This window comes from Lissotriton helveticus, chromosome 4_1 (genome assembly GCF_964261635.1).
Source record: "Lissotriton helveticus chromosome 4_1, aLisHel1.1, whole genome shotgun sequence".
Lineage (NCBI taxonomy): Eukaryota > Metazoa > Chordata > Amphibia > Caudata > Salamandridae > Lissotriton > Lissotriton helveticus.
This window is the reverse complement of record NC_136063.1, coordinates 672,981,584-673,001,125: the sequence shown is the minus strand read 5'-3', so window position 1 is coordinate 673,001,125 and position 19,542 is coordinate 672,981,584. Positions and strand designations below refer to the sequence as shown.

General features: G+C 40.1%; 1 protein-coding gene across 1 annotated transcript in view; it reads left to right on the top strand.

The window, feature by feature from the left end:
- The window catches only part of LOC144827291 (aquaporin-4-like), a 233,422-nt gene that overhangs the window by 75,508 nt on the left and 138,372 nt on the right, over positions 1-19,542 (top strand). Inside the window, exon 3 of the mRNA XM_078685662.1 lies at positions 12,111-12,191. Coding sequence (XP_078541788.1) covers positions 12,111-12,191 — 81 coding nt within the window. The remainder of the gene's footprint in view (positions 1-12,110; positions 12,192-19,542) is intronic.

Here is a 19,542-nt window from a genome sequence, read left to right as displayed (position 1 = left end):
TCCTGCTTGGTAGATGAGGTGAGGGGGGGGGGGGCTCAGATATTTTAAGTATGAATTGGGAAACTGAAGATTTATCTGAAGAAGTAGCCTTGTCCCCTATTGGTATCCCTGAGGCACTGGTTAATGTAAACTTGAGGCAAGCTACACAGGGTGATACCATCACTAATTGTAAAATGTTATCATGGAATATAGCTGGAGTTCATTCTAATTTGGGGAATAAGCATTAACTGGGCTTTATTGGAGGCTTTGATTTGTTATGTTTTCAAGAGACCTGGACTACAGATAACATTTTTATAGATGCGTCTCGCACTTTTTGTGTCCCTTCGATCCCATTCTCATCAGGACGAGCCAAGGGTGGTATTTCAGTGCTTATTTCTGTAAAATACGCTTCTGTAAAATTTAAATGCAAAGGTTTATCACTGGTTTGATCAAGGTTTTAAATATTATTGGTGAATTTGTACCATAACATCTTTGATAAAAGTAATTGCCAAGTGATAGATTCCTTGCAAATGGAAATTGCACAAACCTCTGCAAAATGGGTTTTACGCTAATGACAAAGTCCTGAACAAAAGAGATAAACTTATTTACGGTTATGCCAAACTGCCCTACTCACCATTATGCTCTCATTGCTTCCCTTAATATAAAAACCCAAGTTGGGGCTCACTGATGTATCACTGTTACAACATAATCATAACAAAGGCATTAGACTGAAATGGGATTAGGTGGCCCCTTTTAAATCTGAGCAATATATTGTCTCAAGAAATTAAATTTAATAGATAAGTGCCTGAGGTTAGACTCTAACTCGGTTGAAACGATATGGGATTTTGAGCTCATCTGTACCAACATTGCTCACAGGTTGGCTAGGAACACCCCTCAAAAGCATGCTCTTAAGGCAAGCTGGTTTCACAATGAATGCTTTAAAGCTCATAAGGAATTAAAAAGTGCCCTACGCGCCACTCCTTGTGATAGCTAATCAAAATCATGAGGAGTAAATACAAAAAGGTAACAGAATGCAGGAAGATGGAAGTCTTGTTAAGGGCAGGTTCCCTTAAAGATTCAAAAACAGTTTGGGAAAAGATTAATCGCCCAATGTTCACTGAAGATGTGAAACATATAGACTCTGTGATCAAGGGAGAGACATGGGAAGACCATTTTTCTAGTATCTTTAACCCTTCACGTATGAAAACTGTGGATGATTTATGGGAACTACCCTCTGATCTATTGCAGCCACACAACTTAATTTGTCCATTACAGTCCAAGAGGTAGAGGATGCTTTAGCTCAGGGCTTTTGTTTGAAAGCTCCAGCGCAGAGGGGGTGCGGTACACCCCTTGATCTTTTTAAGAGAAATCCCAACCACTTTTAATTATTATTTTCAAAGCAGCCCTTACTGGTTCCTTGTCTAGGTCATGGAAAGAGGTGACTGTGGTCTCTGTTTTGAAAAAGGGCGATAGAAGCGATCCAGTGTGTTGTAGGCCTATATCACTGATTGATGCGACAACAAAGGTATTGGCAAATAGTTTAGTTGGTGGGTGTAACCAGGGTTCACACACAATAGGTCATGACCAGATTATGGGTTGTGGCAAAAACCAAAACGGCGGTTTCATCCATATACCACCTGGATCCAAGTAATGTGCTGTGTGATGGTTTTATGCTCTTCCAAATGTAGATTTCAGGGGTAGTAGGATCCCCAAATATAGCTTTCTGCATCATATATATTGAGAAAATAAGAACTCGTCTTTGGTATTTTTTTCTTTTTATTTGAAGTCATGTGCAGGAAAAGAAAGACAGCTGACACGTGTTTTGCCCAGAGGCTGAAAAGCCAGGGCTTTCTCAAGGCAGGAAATTCTCTTTCGGTTGGTGCCAATTATAGATTCCAATAATTCGCACGGATAAAGCCTCGAATATCAGGTCCGGATGCGGTCTGAAAAACAGAATAAAAAGAATTGAATACCAAAGATGAATTCTTATTTTCACTTTATATATGATGCAGAAAACTAAATTTGGGGATTCTACTACCCCTGACATCTACATTCAGAAGAGCATAAAACCAATCACACAGCACATAACAAAGGTATAGGTTAAGGTCCTTCTCGCATGATTGGAAAAGTGGTCATCCTCCAAAGGTGTCTTGTCAAATACACAGTATGGTTTTAGGAAGGGGCTGGGCATGACAGAATAATGTCTTAACTTGTCCCTAAAGGCCAGCAAGCATGTGAGGTCCATGAAGAGCTTTATCCACTTGGCCTTAATGGACCGATCTAGTGCTTTTGATACTGTTAATCAGAATAAATTGTGGGTGATGATAGAAGATATGGGTGCGAAAAAGCACTAATAACCCTTCTGCGTAGGCGCCATACAACTACAACAGTCACCATAAGAATTGGCAGTAAGGGGGAAAACCCCACCCAATCATCTCCACAGTGGGGGTTCCATAAGAATGTATTTTAGCCTTGTTTTTGTTCTTATTTAACAAAGTGCCTCCAGCTCATTTGTATAAATTAAAGAGCATGACTACCCCAAAATTGGTAATAAACCTGTCCCCCTGCTTTCATACGTAGACGACACAGTATTATTGGCAAGGATAGCCATGAGTCTGCTGAAATCCCTTACGCTTTTACTGATTTTATGACATCCCCTGATTTAAAAGTTAATGTTATCAAATCGTATATAATAGTGTGTGGCCCAAAGACCAAACAAACCAAAACATTTATTGTCCAGGGAAAGAAGATAGAAATTAATAACTTTTTTTGTGATCTGGGTAACCTATTCAATAACCAGAAGAAGTGTAAACCCATTCAAAGCCCTGCTTGCCTGCTGTACTCTAGTGGTTAACAGTGGATGTTTCGCTTTGCCTGTAAACTGGAGCACAAACCGTGAAGGAATTATTCACTCTTCACAGAGCTAAATGCATCCTTATTGCTACATATGGGGCTGCGCTTTGGGTGATCAATGGAAGCCAACAGCTTTAACTGGTAGCGAATATTTTCATTAAAAAAAACTACTGATAGTACCAAAAAGTGCCCCCACTTTATTTTGCCATGCCGAATTGGGCCAAGAGTTTATAGAAGATCCTATTGGTGGTACCCCTTTGTATTTATGGGCAAAGATTTGGCTCTCAGAAGATCTAGAGTTTTCATGAGAAGTTATTAAAGACACTTTTAACACGTATAATGCCCTAAGGAATCCCTGCCTCTGCTTTGTGAGAGAAAAGTTTCAAGAAATAGGTCTAGGACACTTCTTAGCATTTGGAGGGATTCTTTCAGGGAGCCATTTTTCACTTGGGGCAATATGCACAGCAGTCAACTGCAAAGTGACATAGGAGTGCTCCATTTGCTTTTTTCCCCCTCACAATTTTATTTATCTTTTACTGCAAATTCCCAGATTAGATTATACTTGATTAGGTTCCGACTATGCACCGTGCGCTTTTTGTTAGCGTTTCCTGGTCAAGGGGGCTGGGCGGGCAAACTTATGTCTTCCCCAATCGTTAATTCTTCTAGGCTAACCACATTACACTTTCTTTTATTTTGCACCTTATATAAGTCACTGAGAACCAGATTTCGGCTTACATTATTAAGGAATATTCATCCTTGCTCATATAGAACAAGTTACTTACCTTTGTTAGCAATATATCTGTAAGAAACATTAGTTAGTGATGGATTCCTTACTTTAGAATTACCCCCAGGTGTCAGACTGTATCCAGAAAGTTTTCGGCAGCAGTACCCATGCGCCTCGGAAGGTGGCGTCGTGTGGCTCCGTGTCCGTCGTTGGCGTCGTGGTTGCCGAGATGACGCTGACGTCAGTTCTGTACATGACTTTCCGCGCCAGGAACGTAGAGCCATGCAAGATACTGACCACTGGTGCATTGAAATTAAGGCCCTGAAAGGGATGACCTTAACCCGAGAAATCAGTTCGTAGAACAGGGAGAATGGGTGGGGCTGTAAGGAATCTATCACTAACTAATGTTTCTTACATATATATCATTACCGAAGGCAAGTAACTTGTTCATCTGAAAGAAACACGTAGTGATAGATTCCTTAGCTTAGAATAGATACCCCAGCAATACCAACCTCGGTGGTGGGTCTGCGAACCAAGATCACACCAGAAAGTTCCGGAGAACAGGACAGCCAAAGAACTTGGCTGTCCAGGCAATAGTGCTTAGTAAAAGTGTGCAGCGAGGCCCACGTAGCTGCCTGACAGATGTCTTGTAAGCGGACACCACGTCCCAATGCCGTGGTGGCAGCCATCGCACTGGTGGAATGGGCGCGTAGCAAGACCTAAGGCTCCTTTTTAGCCAGAGAATAACAAGCTTTCATACACAAGATGACCCATCGGGAGATAGTCCGCTTGTGTATGTCCTGACCTTTCTTGGCGCCAACGTGGCCAACAAAGAGCTGGTCATCCACCCGGAACTGTTGTGTGAGGTTCAGGTAAAATGTGAGCGCACGTTTTGGGTCCATACGGTGGAGCCTCTCTTCCTCTCTGGAAGGATGCGGAGGCGGAAAGAAGGTGGGCAAAGTAATGGTTTGCCCGGTGTGAAAGCAGTGACAACCTTTGGCAGAAAGGATGGACAGGTTCTGAGCACAACCTTGTCAGGATTGACAGATAGAAAAGGAGGTTTACAAGAAAGAGCCTGGAGCTCACTCACTCTCGTGGCAGAGGTGATGGCAACCAGGAAAACAGTCTTTAAAGTCAGCAGACGAAGAGGACAGTTGCGTAGAGGCTCAAAGGGAGCGCACAATAAATAGGTAACAACTAGGTTCAAGTCCCACTGTGGCATTATGAAGGGAATAGGAGGGAATAGATGAGTAATGCCTTTGAGGAATCTATTTACAACTGGGGACTTGAAAAGAGAGGGCTTATCAGGGAGCCTGAGAAAGGACGAAATAGCAGAAAGGTAGCCCTTGATAGTGCCCAGAGCAGAGCCCTGCTGGGCCAAAGAAAGCAGGTACAGAAGAACTTCTGATAGAGGGGCAGAAAGGGGATCCACAGCCTGTGCTGTGCACCATGCCATAAATTTGTTCCACCTGCAGGTGTATACCAACTTAGTGGGTATTAAGACATAATATCGAAGTAAAAATATAGAATGGACATAATATCAAATTAAAAATATAGAATGGACAAAATATCGAATGGACATAATATAGTTGTTAAAAATATCGAATTGAAGGTAAGTAATATCGATTGTCAAAATATCAAAGTTTAAAATATCGAAGTTTAAAATATCAAAGTATATAATATAGGCAATAAAATATATCGAGTTTTTAATAATATCGAATTTTTTAAGTGTTTTGTATGTTAGTATATGTGTGAAAAGTGTATATTATTTTTGTAATGTATGTTTAATTTTTTTTAAGTAATGAATTTTATGTTATTTAATTTTTGCACAATTTAATTCTGTAGCGGGTTGTGGGTTTATAGGGGAATTGGGTGGGAAGTAATTTAAATATATTAAATTAAACGTACATTTTTAACAATTATTAATTATTTTTAATTTAATTTTGCTTTTTAGTTCTGTAGCGGGTTGTGGGTTTATAGGGGAATAGGGTGGGAAGTAACTTAATTGTAGTTAATTAAATATTTGTATTTATTTATTGGTATTTATTTAGAATTTATTGTTAATGAATTTTTAATTGGTAATTAATTTTTATTAATTGTTACTCGTTTTTAATAATTAATTCTTTGATAATTATGATAATTTTATTAATTTATTTTCTGTAGCAGGTTGTGGGTTTATAGGGGAATAGGGTGGGAAGTAATGTAATTGTAATTAATTGCATATTAAAAATACTTTTGGGTATTGATAATTAATTTACTGCTAATTAATTATTAAGTGGTATTAATAATTAGTTTATGTTATTGAAAATTATTAGTTGTTAATTAATTATGAATAGGTAATTGATTTTTAATTACTAATATGTATTTGTATTTCTAATTAATTAATTATTACATAATATTACATTGGTAATTAATTTTAATTAATATATTATTGGTATTGACATTTAATTTATTTGTATTAATATAATAAATCATTACTTTCCCTACTGTTTAACGGCACTGGAGTGGGAATAGTAAGTTTTACCCCTACGCTATCCAACGTTTTCCCTACTGTTGCACTCTCTGGAGTGGGAATAGTAAATTTTACCCCTACGCTATCAAACGCTTTCCCTACTGTTGCACTCATTGGAGTGGGAATAGTAATTTTTACCCCTACACTATCCAACGTTTTCCCTACTGTTGCACTCTCTGGAGTGGGAATAGTAATTCTTACCCTCCCACTATCCAACGCTTTCCCTACTGTTGCACTCACTGGAGTGGGAATAGTAATTTTTACCGTCCCACTATCCAACGCTTTCCCTACTGTTGCACTCTGTGGAGTGGGAATAGTAAATTTTACCCCTACGCTATCCAACGCTTTCCCTACTGTTGCACTCATTGGAGTGGGAATAGTAATTTTTACTTCTACGCTATCCAACGTTTTCTCTAATGTTGCACTCTCTGGAGTGGGAATAGTAATTCTTACCCTCCCCCTATCCAACTCTTTCCCTACTGTTGCACTCACTGGAGTGGGAATAGTAATTTTTACCCTCCCGCCATCCATCGCTTTCCCTACTGTTGCACTCTGTGGAGTGGGAATAGAAATTTGAACCCCTACGCTATCCAACGCTTTCTCTATTGTTTCACTCTCTGGAGTGGGAATAGTAATTTTTACTTCTACGCTATCCAACGTTTTCTCTAATGTTGCACTCTTTGTAGAGGGAATAGGAATTCTTACCCTCCCCCTATCCAACGCGTTCCCTACTGTTGCACTCACTGGAGTGAGAATAGTAATTTTTACCCTCCCGCTATCCAACGTTTTCCCTACTGTTGCACTCTCTGGAGTGGGAACAGCATTTTTTACCCCTACGCTATCCAACGCTTTCCCTACTGTTGCACTCTCTGGAGTGGGAACAGTAATTTTTACCCCTACGCTATCCAACGTTTACTCTACTCTTGCACTCTCTGGAGTGGGAATAGTAATTTTTACCCCTACGCTATCCAACGCTTTCCCTACTGTTGCACTCACCGGAGGGGGAATAGTAATTTTTACCCTCCCGCTATCCAACGCTTTCCCTACTGTTGCACTCACTGGAGTGGGAATAGTTATTTTTACCCCTACGCTATCCAAAGCTTTCCCTACTGTTGCACTCACTAGAGTTGTAATAGTAACTTTTACTCTCCCGCTATCGTATGGTAAAAATATTGTATATTTTTTATTAATATTAAGTTAATATATATATATATATGTATTAAAAAATAAAATTGTATTTTTTTTAACTTACATTAATTATTTATTAATTTTAAGGTATTTAAGTATTTTAAGTATGCTTAAGTTAATTATATTTATTATTTCATTAATTTTCAATTACTTTTAAGACATTTTTTTTTGATATTTTGACTAACTATATTTTTTACAACAATATTTTTGATTCAATATTTTTGTACTTACCTGTTTGGAGATTGGAATTCGATTTTTTAGAATTCTATATTTTTTCCTCGATATTTTGGTAGTTCTATATTTGTGTAATCGATATTATATCAGTGATCCAACTTAGTGGAGGGACGCCTGACTGCCAGAATTACATCACACCATTCAGGAGGCAAGTTGAAAGGAATCAACTGCTGCCTCTTAATCCCATGCAATCCCATTGTTTGTTTGCACTCCACACCACCCCAGTTCAGACATGGCCATATGCAAACCAGCCTTGACCCTGTGCCTCATGGGAACAGTCCAGCCCGAACTTCCAAGCCATGTCTTTCCTGGGCCGGAATCAAGCATCCGATGGATTTAGGCCCAGATCTCTGTACTGGGGTGAATTTATGACATTGTTCTGCATTCTGTCAATCAACTGTTGTTTTTGCAGTTGTCACCCCGAGTGCGATGGGTATGCTCAGACGTGTGTCCCATGCTCTCCACACCACTGGAGTCAAGCTATCCTGGCTGATGACGGCTGATAGCCAGAAACCGGTCCTAGGATGCTTGATTCCGGTCCAGGAAAGACATGGCTTGGCAGTTCGGGCTGGAATTTTCCCATGAGGCACAGGGTCAAGGCTGATTTGCATATGGCCATGTCTGAACTGGGGTGGTGTGGAGTGCAAAAAACGATGGATTTAGGCCCAGATGGCTGTATTGGGGTGAATGTATGACATTGTTCTGCATTCTGTCCATCAACTGTTGTTTTTGCAGGTAAGGGGAGCACGGTAATCTGAAAGTGCTTGTGACCTACCGTGAACCGCAGGTAACGCCTGTGGGCCGGCAGGATGGGAATGTGAAAATATGCGTCCTGCAGGTCCAATGCAACCATCCAGTCTCCAGGGTCCAGGGCAGACAAGACCTGAGCCAGGGTTAGCATCTTGAACTTCTCCTTCCTGAGGAAGCGATTGATGTCCCTGAGGTCCAAGATAGGACACAGGCCCTTGTCCTTCTTGGGCACCAGAAAGAAGTGAGAATAAAAACAATGTCCTACTTCTGACGCAGGAATGCGCTCAATGGCCCCCTTGGCCAAGAGGGCAGCGACTTCATGTTGAAGAAGTGCCCCCGACATGTGGTGGTACTGGGGTGGCCTAGCTGGAGGGGTAGTCTCGAAAGTGAGGGAGTAGCCCTTTCGGACTATTTGTAAAACCCACCTGTCCAAAGTGATGGTGCGCCAGTGCGGGAGGTTATGGCGAATCCTGCCACCCACTGGCGTTTGATGGGCCTGAAAGACTGGACTAGGAAGGTTTTGGGGCAGTGGTGGCTGGAGTGAAAGTGAACTGACCTGCCCGCTGGCCCCCCGACTCGCCTCTGTGGGTCCCGCATCCGCACTGAGACTGCTGCGGCCTGTGGCACTGAAGCAAACGTGTTGGGGCACCCCTTCCGTGGCCACGATAGGAGCGAAAGGCAGAAGGCGGAGGAGGGTGAGTGGCTGAAAGGCCCAAGGACTTGGCTGTAGCCTGTTAGTCCTTAAAATGCTCCAACGCACTATCTGCCTTGTTGCCAAAAAGGTGAATGCCATCAAAGGGCATGTCCATCAGGGTGTTCAGGACATTCCCCAAGAAGCCAGTAGTTCTCAGCCAGGCATGGCAGCGGAGCCCAGCGAGTCGGCGGTGTCAAGGCCATATCGTGTTGTGAACTTCGCTGCATCTCTCCCCTTAGCAATAGCCTGAGAGAGCAATGTCTGTGCCTCCTCCGGACACTGAGGCAGCACTTGCACCACCGTATCCCACACAGAGTGGGAATAACGGCCCAAGAGGCCTGCGGTATTCACAGACCGCAGCCCTGAACTGGCAGAAAAAAAAGCTTCCCAAACTGTTCCAGTCCCTTGGATTCCCTGTCTGGGGGTGTGGTAGGGAATGCCCTCTGGGACGTGGAGGCTTGGACAACCGAGCTCTCAGGGGTGGGGTGTTGGGAGAGGAAAAGGGGGTCACCTGGGTCCGGGCAATGGCGTCGGGCCACGTTCCTATCCACAGCAGCCCCAGTGTTGGGCCTGGACCAGGGGCCCAAAGAACGTCAGAGTGCCTCAATAAAAGGCAGCAGTGGCTCCCCAGAGGTAGCCGCCGGCTGAAGCTCTTCTGTCAGGAGGTTAGTCCTGATGGCCACTGTAGGAAGTTGAAGGTGGAGGGCCTCGGCCACCCTACACAACACCACTGCGTAACTTGCACCCTCCTCCGTAGCCACAGTAGGAGGAGTGAGCATGCCAAGGTCAGGATGGGTGTCCAGATCACTGGCATCCCCCTGTTCCTCTGCCCAGCCCAGGTCATACTTACACTGAGCTGTGAGATGCTCCTCATACCCCTCCCATTCCTCCCCTTCCTCCGAAAGGCTGATGAACAGACCTAAAATAAGGAGGCTGGACATAGGTAAAGAAGGGTCTCATCTGCGCCGAGCGACGCCGTTCCGGCTCCCTGTCTACATCTGGGCTGAGACGAGGGGCGACGTCGTCCGGTGCCACGGACGACTTCGGAGGTGGTGCCGAAGTTGGCGGAGGTGTCAGACAGCGATGCCGGAGCCACCGACAGTGAAGGATGATGACCTCCAGTCAGGCCGCCGGGGTTTGAATGCAGGCCGGCGGGGCTCGATGGCCCAAAGATGCGGGCCACGGCTGACAGAAATTCCTGCAGCTGGGCGAGAATCGGTGACAGAACAGGGAAGGGCGGGTAGGCTGACGGCGACACCGTAGGTTCCGCCAGAGCCACAGGGGAGTCACTACCCGCACCCTCAGCCGCTTCGCAAAGTCGGTGAGCGATGACGCTTCTTCGACTTCTTGTAATGCTTCGTCTTACCTGACCCAGAGTGCAAGACTTTGATCCCGACGAACGATGGTGATGGCTCTTTGAACGGTTCCTCGACCTCCCACTGGACCGGGACCTTGAGCGGCGCGAAGCCGACTGCCGGACTTCAAGCAACTTTCGGGACCGCTCCTGCAAAGTCTTCAACACCATGGCCATGCAGTCAGAGCAGCGACTTGGGGTCTTGGTCGCGCCCCAGGCAGTAGAGACACACACGGTGCAGGTCCGTCAACGACATCATTCGATGACGGTCCTCACAGGACTTGAAACCGGGCACCCTACGGCACCAGGAGTCGATCGACTAAAAAAAGAGACAAAAGGCCTCGAAAAACTCAGTCAAAAAGTGACTGGGGGTACCGCTCTCTCCGGATCTGCGCTTGCTGGCGCGGAAAAAGAAAGAACTGATGTCAGCGCTCGAGGGCCACATCTAAGTAGATGACGCAACGTCATCTCGGCAACCATGACGCCAACGACGGAAGCGGAGCCGCACAACGCCACCTTCCGACGCACAGGGGTACTGCTGACGAAAACTTTCCGGATCCAGTCTGACGCCTGTGGGTAATTCTAAGGTAAGGTATCTATCCCTACATGTTTCTTTCAGATATTATGTTTTTAATTACTTGCATACATTGGCCTCCTCTGATATCTGCGTCGCTGTAGCAAACTTTATAAGGTGCTCCATCATGATTAGAAAGCGCTATGAGTGAAATTGGCATAGGATTATCAGGATGTGTCTTTGTTATTTCAATTGTTCTTCTAAAACGATGCTTTTTAATTGTCTTTGCTGACATTTTATGTTTTATTTACTTTGGTTTTGTTCTTACTTTTCTCTATTGATGTTTTATAAATTGTGAATATTTTACTGTGAAACGTTTATGGTTCTTTGAACCGAAATAAAGTTATTCTTGACTTGACATGATTTCCTTCTATAATTTTTATTCATGATACATGAGTTATTTAACATAGACGTTTGCAATTTCTTCTTGGGTATTTTCTTTATTTGAGAAAAAAACAATTTGTGGCAGCAATGTTATGCGCGCCCAGATGTGTGTGCCATCATGTAGGAGGGCTGTGGAGTGATGTCTTTTTGTTGTCCTGGGTTATGCAGTGTGAGATGAAAGCACAAACATTATTTCAGGGCGCCATGTTTCAGAGTCTTCCACCAGCAAATAAATATAAGGTAACCACAGAGCATGCAGCCTTGAAATCGCCACATTTTTGACAGGCCAGAGGAGAGACTGCTGTAGAAGGCCAAACTGTCCCTACCGGAGAAGGTATTTGGTTAAGCAAACATAACCATATCTGATTATGTCGTTATTAAAAAATTCTCCCAGCAAAATACAGCCTCATAACGAACACTCAAATTGGGAGGCATTGAAAAAGAAACTGCACTTTCAAGGTCTCTCCTAATCTCCTTTAAAATCTTAAATAAAGTGTCCATGGAAGGGATCTTTAAGAAAATGGCATGGCCATATGGTAGACGATAGGTTTCAAAGTAGAATAATATACAGCCATTGCTGAACTACACAACTAAAACTAAATGCCATTTGTTGAATAGAACGTATTTCTTCCGCCACTGCTAACTAATTTATTTCGAAATATGAATGCGGGCGTTATTAGTGACCCTTGTTTATAATTGCTAGATATTTTAGAATGCATGTGACTCAAAGCCCATCATAGGATTAGCAACTTTATTCCACGGTATGGGTGGTATAATGGCATTAACTGATTAAGAAGACTAAAGCAGATTTTATTTCTACTAATAAAACATAGTAATATCGACCTTGAACTGTTTTCTTGATAGATCAACTACACCGGTGCCAGCATGAACCCCGCACGTTCCTTAGGACCTGCTGTTATAATGGGAAAATGGGAGAACCACTGGGTAATATCTATATTGCTACTTGATTTTAATATTGTATGCATTTGTATTTCTGCATATTTGAAGATTTGAAGTATTTGCAGTCCGGGCTCAGTGCAAAAGTGATCAGTCACAGTACAAAGTAAAGCAGTAAAAAACAGAGCATGAATCTTTTTAGGCAAGTTGAAAGAAATAGTTAAAACTAATAAATGTTTCTTCATAAGTACAGATCGAAGGAAATAGCTAAACAGTATGAGCAGAACTGGATAGCAGCATGTGCTAATGTACACAGAAGTATACAAATATGATATAGTGATCCAGCGGCCTATAGAAAATATATCATAAACAACGCTACCCAACTTCATAATCTATAAACAAAATTCTATACTAAAATATGGACCCACTTATAAACCTGACATATTTTGGGCCTACTGAATCAGGTGGTCAGATTAAATCTATATACACATTATCTACAAACTATATACAATTTTATACATTTGCGTAAAGAATATTGTCATTAGAATAAAACTTGACCATTTAAATGACCACCATTGGCGACGTGATCTAGCTAATAGTAACCTACACTCCTGAATAACCAAGACCAGCTTGTTTGTCAAAAGTAAGATTTATTTACTAAATTATGGTATATAAATTGATAGTTTTATAAATGAATTTTATTAGCATTGAAGCAAGCATGATTGTAAAGAAATGTGAGAAAATACAATTTAAGTAAGTGAATCAAATTTAAAGTAAATATTTAAAGTTTAGCATTTCTAAAACCTAATTCCCTAACTGAGCTAAATAGATAGAATTTAAAGTAAAGTTCTTTGAGGATTCTTACGTGCTCCACGCAAAGTCCGTCAGCACATCACCCTCATCGGAAAGTCAGAAAGCAGCAGCCAGCCCATCCCTAGGGGCATGACTTTTTATACCTTTCTACGCTAACTAAACTACGCAAAGGAAAGTTTTCAGAAATCTTCGACGTCCCATTGGCTGAGAGTGACAAGTGACATGTCACCCACTTTTCAAAAGTTCCATTAGATCATGTTTCATAAAGACCATTGTCTCTTCCACGTGAAACCAGGAGCTTCCTGAGTTTGTAACAAATGTTCAAATTTGTTCTCGCTACGTCCAAGCAACTTCCGCGGATGCCAAGTTAAGGCTGACAAAATGTTCACTTTCGACCTTGGCCACGTCCGACAAAATGATGACAGCACATCAGTTTTTGCTTTGTGAATGCAGCTTTGATAAACGCTTTAATTCAGAATGGGCGTCTCGTGACTTTTGCAGAATTACAAGTCAGCTCTTTTCTGCGACTCAAGTGACTAGGCCCAAAAGCAGGCAACTTAAGCTTTCTAGTATAAAACAAACACAAGAAAAGTATTAATGTAAGAAATAATGTAGATTCTGTATCCACCCCAGGATTTACTAATTAATTAACCCACCCGATTAATCAAAATGTTACCTAGCCATTGCAAACAAATAAAGCAGCGTTTATATCTACCAGTCTCCGTTATTCCATGAGACTCATATGCACCTAGAATAGTAGAAATGACATCACACAGACAAGGAAAAGCAAAACAAGCACATGCTTCTTTTGAGTTTGCAGCAGTTAGTAATGACAAAAACGAAAACAATAAATTATTTTATTATTTTGCACGAACAAAAAGATGCAACAATTATGCACGTTTATGAGCACACATGTTAGTCCCCCCATGTGTAAAGTTTAATCTAAGTTGTATTAGCACGACAAATCACAAATCATTAATATTATTATTCATGTTATGGAAATATGACTTCACGAGTTTAAACAAAATTTTGTTTTCTATCTCGCTCCATCAACTCCCTCATCTGGTGATTAACAAATCACCACACCAGCACTCAAAATTTTGATAATTTAATTTTCTAAGAAATCGATTCAAATTCATTTGTATCAGTAAACCTAAAAGTCTGTTTCTGCATAATCTTTGGAATTAGTATAACGCTCTCTATGTAACTCCTGTAATTCGATTTCTCTTTCTTCTTCTTTTCTGAGTTTATAGATTCTTTTCTTTTCTTTCAACTGTTTCTTTCTTTTATGTAACAAACAACCTATTTTGGTCAAAATAAAAATGAATACTATTATAATCAAAGGTGCCAGAATCTTGCCAAGAATTGAACTTCCGATATCATGAAACCAGTTTTTAATTGCTTGAAACCTTTTTGAAAGTTTCCCTGTAAAATCATCTTCTTCTAAAGGAATTATCTCTGAATGCATTTGAGTAATATTCTTAATATACATTTCAATATTCTTACTTTCATCAGGTATATATGTACAACAATGTTGTACATGTAAAATGCCACAGACTCCTCCCTCTTTTGCTAGGAGTATGTCTAAAGCAAGGCGATCTTGAATCACCATGGATCTAATTGCAATAACTTCAACATTCACTAATTGGAACCCATCAGCTGTGTCAGTTGATAATCTATCAACTATAGTGGACAATTTTCTGATTCTCCCTGCATTTAGGGTTATACCAACAAAAGGTATTACAGCTTGAAAAATATCTCCCAGAACTTCAGTAAAAGTTTCTCTTTTAACTCTATTTACATAATTATGAATTTTAAACAATCCTTCTGAATCTCTGTCAACATGAAACACTTTAGGAAAAACAATTCCCACATAACAAGTTCCATACCAGTGGTCTGGAAGGTTGTAGTAGGCTTTGTCACCACAAACAAAATAAATCCCAGGAAAGATAGGATCTTTTCCACCTTTAAATCCCCAACCTCCCAAAATCTGATAAGTATCTTCACAGTTACTAGCACCTACAAAATAATTATCAAAAAGTGTATTATCTCTTCTAATGCAAAGTTTTCCACTAACTGGTTTGTCTATGTGAATTGCAATATTTTCAAGCATTTTGCCATTTAATTTCTCATCCTCTTTCTGCCAGAAACTTGACTTAGTCTGCTTGACTAATTCATTCCTCTTATAAATTGCTCTTCTCTCCTCAACCATGTTCAAAAATTTCTTTCCTTCAGCACTTAATTTACATGTTAGATTATTCTTGTAAGCATACTCGTAAGTGAGTTCGTTAGTAACAAGGAAAAATTCTCTCATTTGTTTTGCTTTCTTATGCTTATTTAAAGCATTATCAATCTTAATATTTGCAAAAATTTCATCATAATTTGAATAGTAATATTCTAAACGTCCAGTTTGATAAAATAAACTAGTTAATACACTACATGTTACAGCATAAGTGAGAGGAAGCATATTATATGTTACTCCCTCAGAAACAGAAGCAGGTAACTTAACACAGACGTAGCAGTCTTTTGCATCCATTACTTTAACATATTCACTCAATAGCTTTGTGAATGTATTACTTGAAAAATCACCAATTGATTTATCTTGATGAATGTTAGGCTGATGATCAATAACTTTTGCAGACGCACTATGTTTAGTTTGGCTAACCAGAGCTTTGCTTGTTATGTTAACTTTGTGTAATTCTCTATTCATCTCCAAAGGGATAATTACAGCTAGAACCAACCAGAGCAGAATTAAAATGAGCAGACACACCAGAGTCATCTTACAGCATCTTTTAAAAACAGAACATTTTGAAGTGCTCTCCTTAACATAAGGCATTTTTGGTTAATTTTAGCCTCAAATAAAATAAAAAATAAAATAAATTTTAAATTTCTAAATTTATATTTACACCCCCCTTTTAAAATATTTTTTTTTTTTTTTTTTTTTAAACCCTAAACAAGATTTCTTCGACCTTATGTCATACATAAGTTTTCTTCAACTAAACAGTTTTTCTTCGACCTTGTGTCAACTAACAAATTTTCTTCAGCCTTTTGCCAATTTAATATTTCTGTACTTCAATCATTGTCACTAATTTCTTGGATTTCGTTTTCTTCTTCACTACTATCATATATGTCAATAACAGGTGGAATTACTAAGTAAGTCCACTCAGGAGACTTGTATTTTTGGTTTGGTCTTATTATTCTCTTCCCTTTTCTCGATATCACTTCAATTTTTCTTCCAACTCCAACTTCTTTTCCAGGACTCTTTTGACTACTGATTTCTTCAACTTGTTCTTTTGGTTTCTTTATCAATCTGACTCTCAATCTTCCACCTGGCCAGTAGTCTGCTTTTCTCACGTACTTCTTCTTTGGTTCAGAATTATTTGATTCTGACTTCCAAGTCCTTTTCTTTCTGTTTTCACTTTCACCTTCCACGTCACTTTCTTCAGTTTCGTAGTCTGAAATTTCAATTGACTCAGGAACTTCTCTATTCGGCAATTTCACTCCTTCAGGAACTTCACTTTGTCTTCCATCACTGGTACTTGGTAATTCGTTTTCCTCCTCTTCCTCAATTACCCCCAACTTCCCAGATTTCGGATTTTTGTTCCTTACTTCAGAGTTTGTTCTCTGCCTTTCGATACTCTCCTGGTCTGAAACTTCTTTTTGTTCTGCTTCTTTGTCTTCAATGGAGACAACCGAATCCTCAGTTATCTTTCCTTTTAACAGATTCTCTTCACCTTCAGAATCTATTTCAATTATTTCCAAGTCTTTTCTTGTCAAATTTCCATTCACTGGCACAGTTTCCAGATGTCGACTTTCTTGTCGATCTTCAGAATCTGGAATTATTTCACCTTCTGTTTCGCCTTCTGCTTCAGAATCAGAATCGTCTGTTGTATCACTTTCAACATCAGAACTCTCAGGAGTTGGTACTGGAATAGTATGACTAGGATGAATCCAACGTTTCAATCCTTTGCACTTTACAGCATTAGTAGTGATCAAAATTATCTGCCTAGGTTTCTGCCATCTAGGAGCTAGACAATTCCTTCTCCGATGTACTTTCGTTCTGACCCAATCGCCAGGTCTCAGATCATGTGTCAAAACTTTTTCATCTGACTGAGCTTCAGTTCCCACCTGATTAGACACAGAAGTTACCATATCAGATAACCTTTTACAGTAATCCAAAATTGCACTGTCATTTATGCTCAATAGTTTACCTACAGGTACAAAAGCCTGTCTCATAACTCTTCCCATTAAAATTTCATGAGGACTCAAACCTGTCTTTTTATCTGGTGTACTTCTTAATGACATCAAAACAAGTGGAAGAGCATCAGTCCACTTTACACCTGTTTCAAGACACATTTTTCCAATTCTGTTTTTAATTGTTCCATTTATTTGTTCAACCACTCCTGATGCCTCTGGTCTGTATGCACAATGTATTTTCTGCTCAATGCTCAAAGCTTCGCAAATTAACTTCATCAGTTTGTTATCAAAATGGCTTCCTCCATCACTCTCAATAGTGACTGGAAAACCGTACCTTGGGATGATTTCTCTGAGCATTAGTTTTGCCACTGTAATTGAATCACAATGTCGTGTAGGGAAAGCCTCTACCCATCTTGAAAATAAGCACACAATTACAAGCACATATTTCAAACAATTGTGTAATGGCATTTCGATGAAATCCATTTGTAACCTGGTAAAGGGACCACCTTCTCGACCAATTATTCCTGTCCCCACCACTGATTTTCTGTTTGGATTCATTTGTTGGCATGACAAACACCTCTGACAAAAAGATTCAGCAATAGTTCTAAACTTGGTATTGAACCATGTTTCTCTGAAAAGTCTAACCATAGAATCTCTTCCCAGATGTGCTGGACCATGATATAATCTGGCCATGTCAGCAATCAAACAATTTGGTAAGACTACTCTGCCATCTTTGTAAACCCACACTCCATCTTCTTCACGTGGTCTACAATCTGATCTTAACCACAAATCTTTTTCTTCATCTTCTGCTTCATTTTGTAAATCTCTAATCTCATGCCATGTTTCTACAACAGTTGTTAGCATTAATGAATTTGAATCAGTTTCTTTACTTCTCTCCCGATTATATGAATAATTTTTCCTTGCGCAGTATTTAGCTGTTTCATCTGCGAAGGCATTTCCCTTGGAAATATAATCAGTTCCTCTAGTGTGCGCTGCACACTTAACAATGGCGATTTCTTTTGGCAATTGTATTGCTTCAATTAATCTCCTAATGAAAACTGCATTTTTAATTGGTGATCCTGCTGATGTCATATATCCTCTCTGTGACCAGAGTTGTCCATAATCATGCACAACTCCGTATCCATACTGACTATCAGTAATGATGGTAACTCTTATATCCTTCGATATTTCACATGCACGAATTAAAGCAATCAATTCAGCCACCTGTGCTGAACGAACTCCTTCAAGACATGATGCTTCTTCAACATCTACGACTGTACAAACTGAATATGAAGCTTTTAAAACACCTCCTTCGGATCTTAAGCATGACCCATCTACAAAGTAGACAAAATCCGATTCAGACAAAGGTCTGTCTTTGATGTCTTTTCTTGGTTTAGTGCAGAATTCCATGACATCTAAACATTCATGTTCTGTTTCAATGTCATCAACAATTTCAGAATCAGGCAGTAATGTAGAAGGATTCAGATTTAAACATCTTGAAATCGAAACATTATCTGCTCCTAGTATGATTTTCTCATACTTTGTCAATCTACTACTTGTTAGATGTTGAGTCTTACCTCTTGTCAGTAATATTTCAACTGAATGAGGCACAAAAACTTTCACAGGAAATCCCATAATGATCCCCTCACTTTGTTCGAGGCTGATACTTGTAGCTGCAACTGCTTTCAAACAACCTGGTAATGCTTTTGCAATTGGATCAAGAACTGCAGAGAAGTATGCAATAGGTTTCTTTAAATTTCCATGTCTCTGAATTAACACAGATAATGCACATCCTTCTCTCTCACTGCAATACAGTTCGAAATCTTTCTCATAATTTGGCATACCTAAAGCAGGAGCTTGGCATAAGCTCTTTTTCAGGTTCTCAAAAGCATCCATCTCAACATCATTGAGAATAATTGGATCTTTTACATCTGACTTTGTCAGTCTTTGTAGTGGTTTTGCAATTACTGAAAATCCACTTATCCATTGTCGACAGTAACCAACCATTCCCAAGAACATTCTGACCTGTCTTTGTGTTCTTGGTGGTAACATTGCTTGAATCATTTTTATTCTTTCTATTGTTACTTGTCTTTTTCCCTTTGCAATTCTGTGACCAAGATATTTTACTTCTTGTTTGCAAAACTGTAGTTTTGCTGGGGACACTTTATGTCCTTCTTCTGCAAGGCGATTTAACAGAATTATTGTGTCTGTTACACAATTTTCTCTTGTCTTTGCAGCTATTAACAAATCATCAATATACTGCACTAGCGTAGACCTACCAGGTAAGTCTAGGTCTTCTAATGATCTTTTTAACAGTTCGTTAAAAATTGAAGGACTTTCTGTATAGCCCTGAGGGATTCTTGACCATCCGAGGGTCTTACCTTGGAAT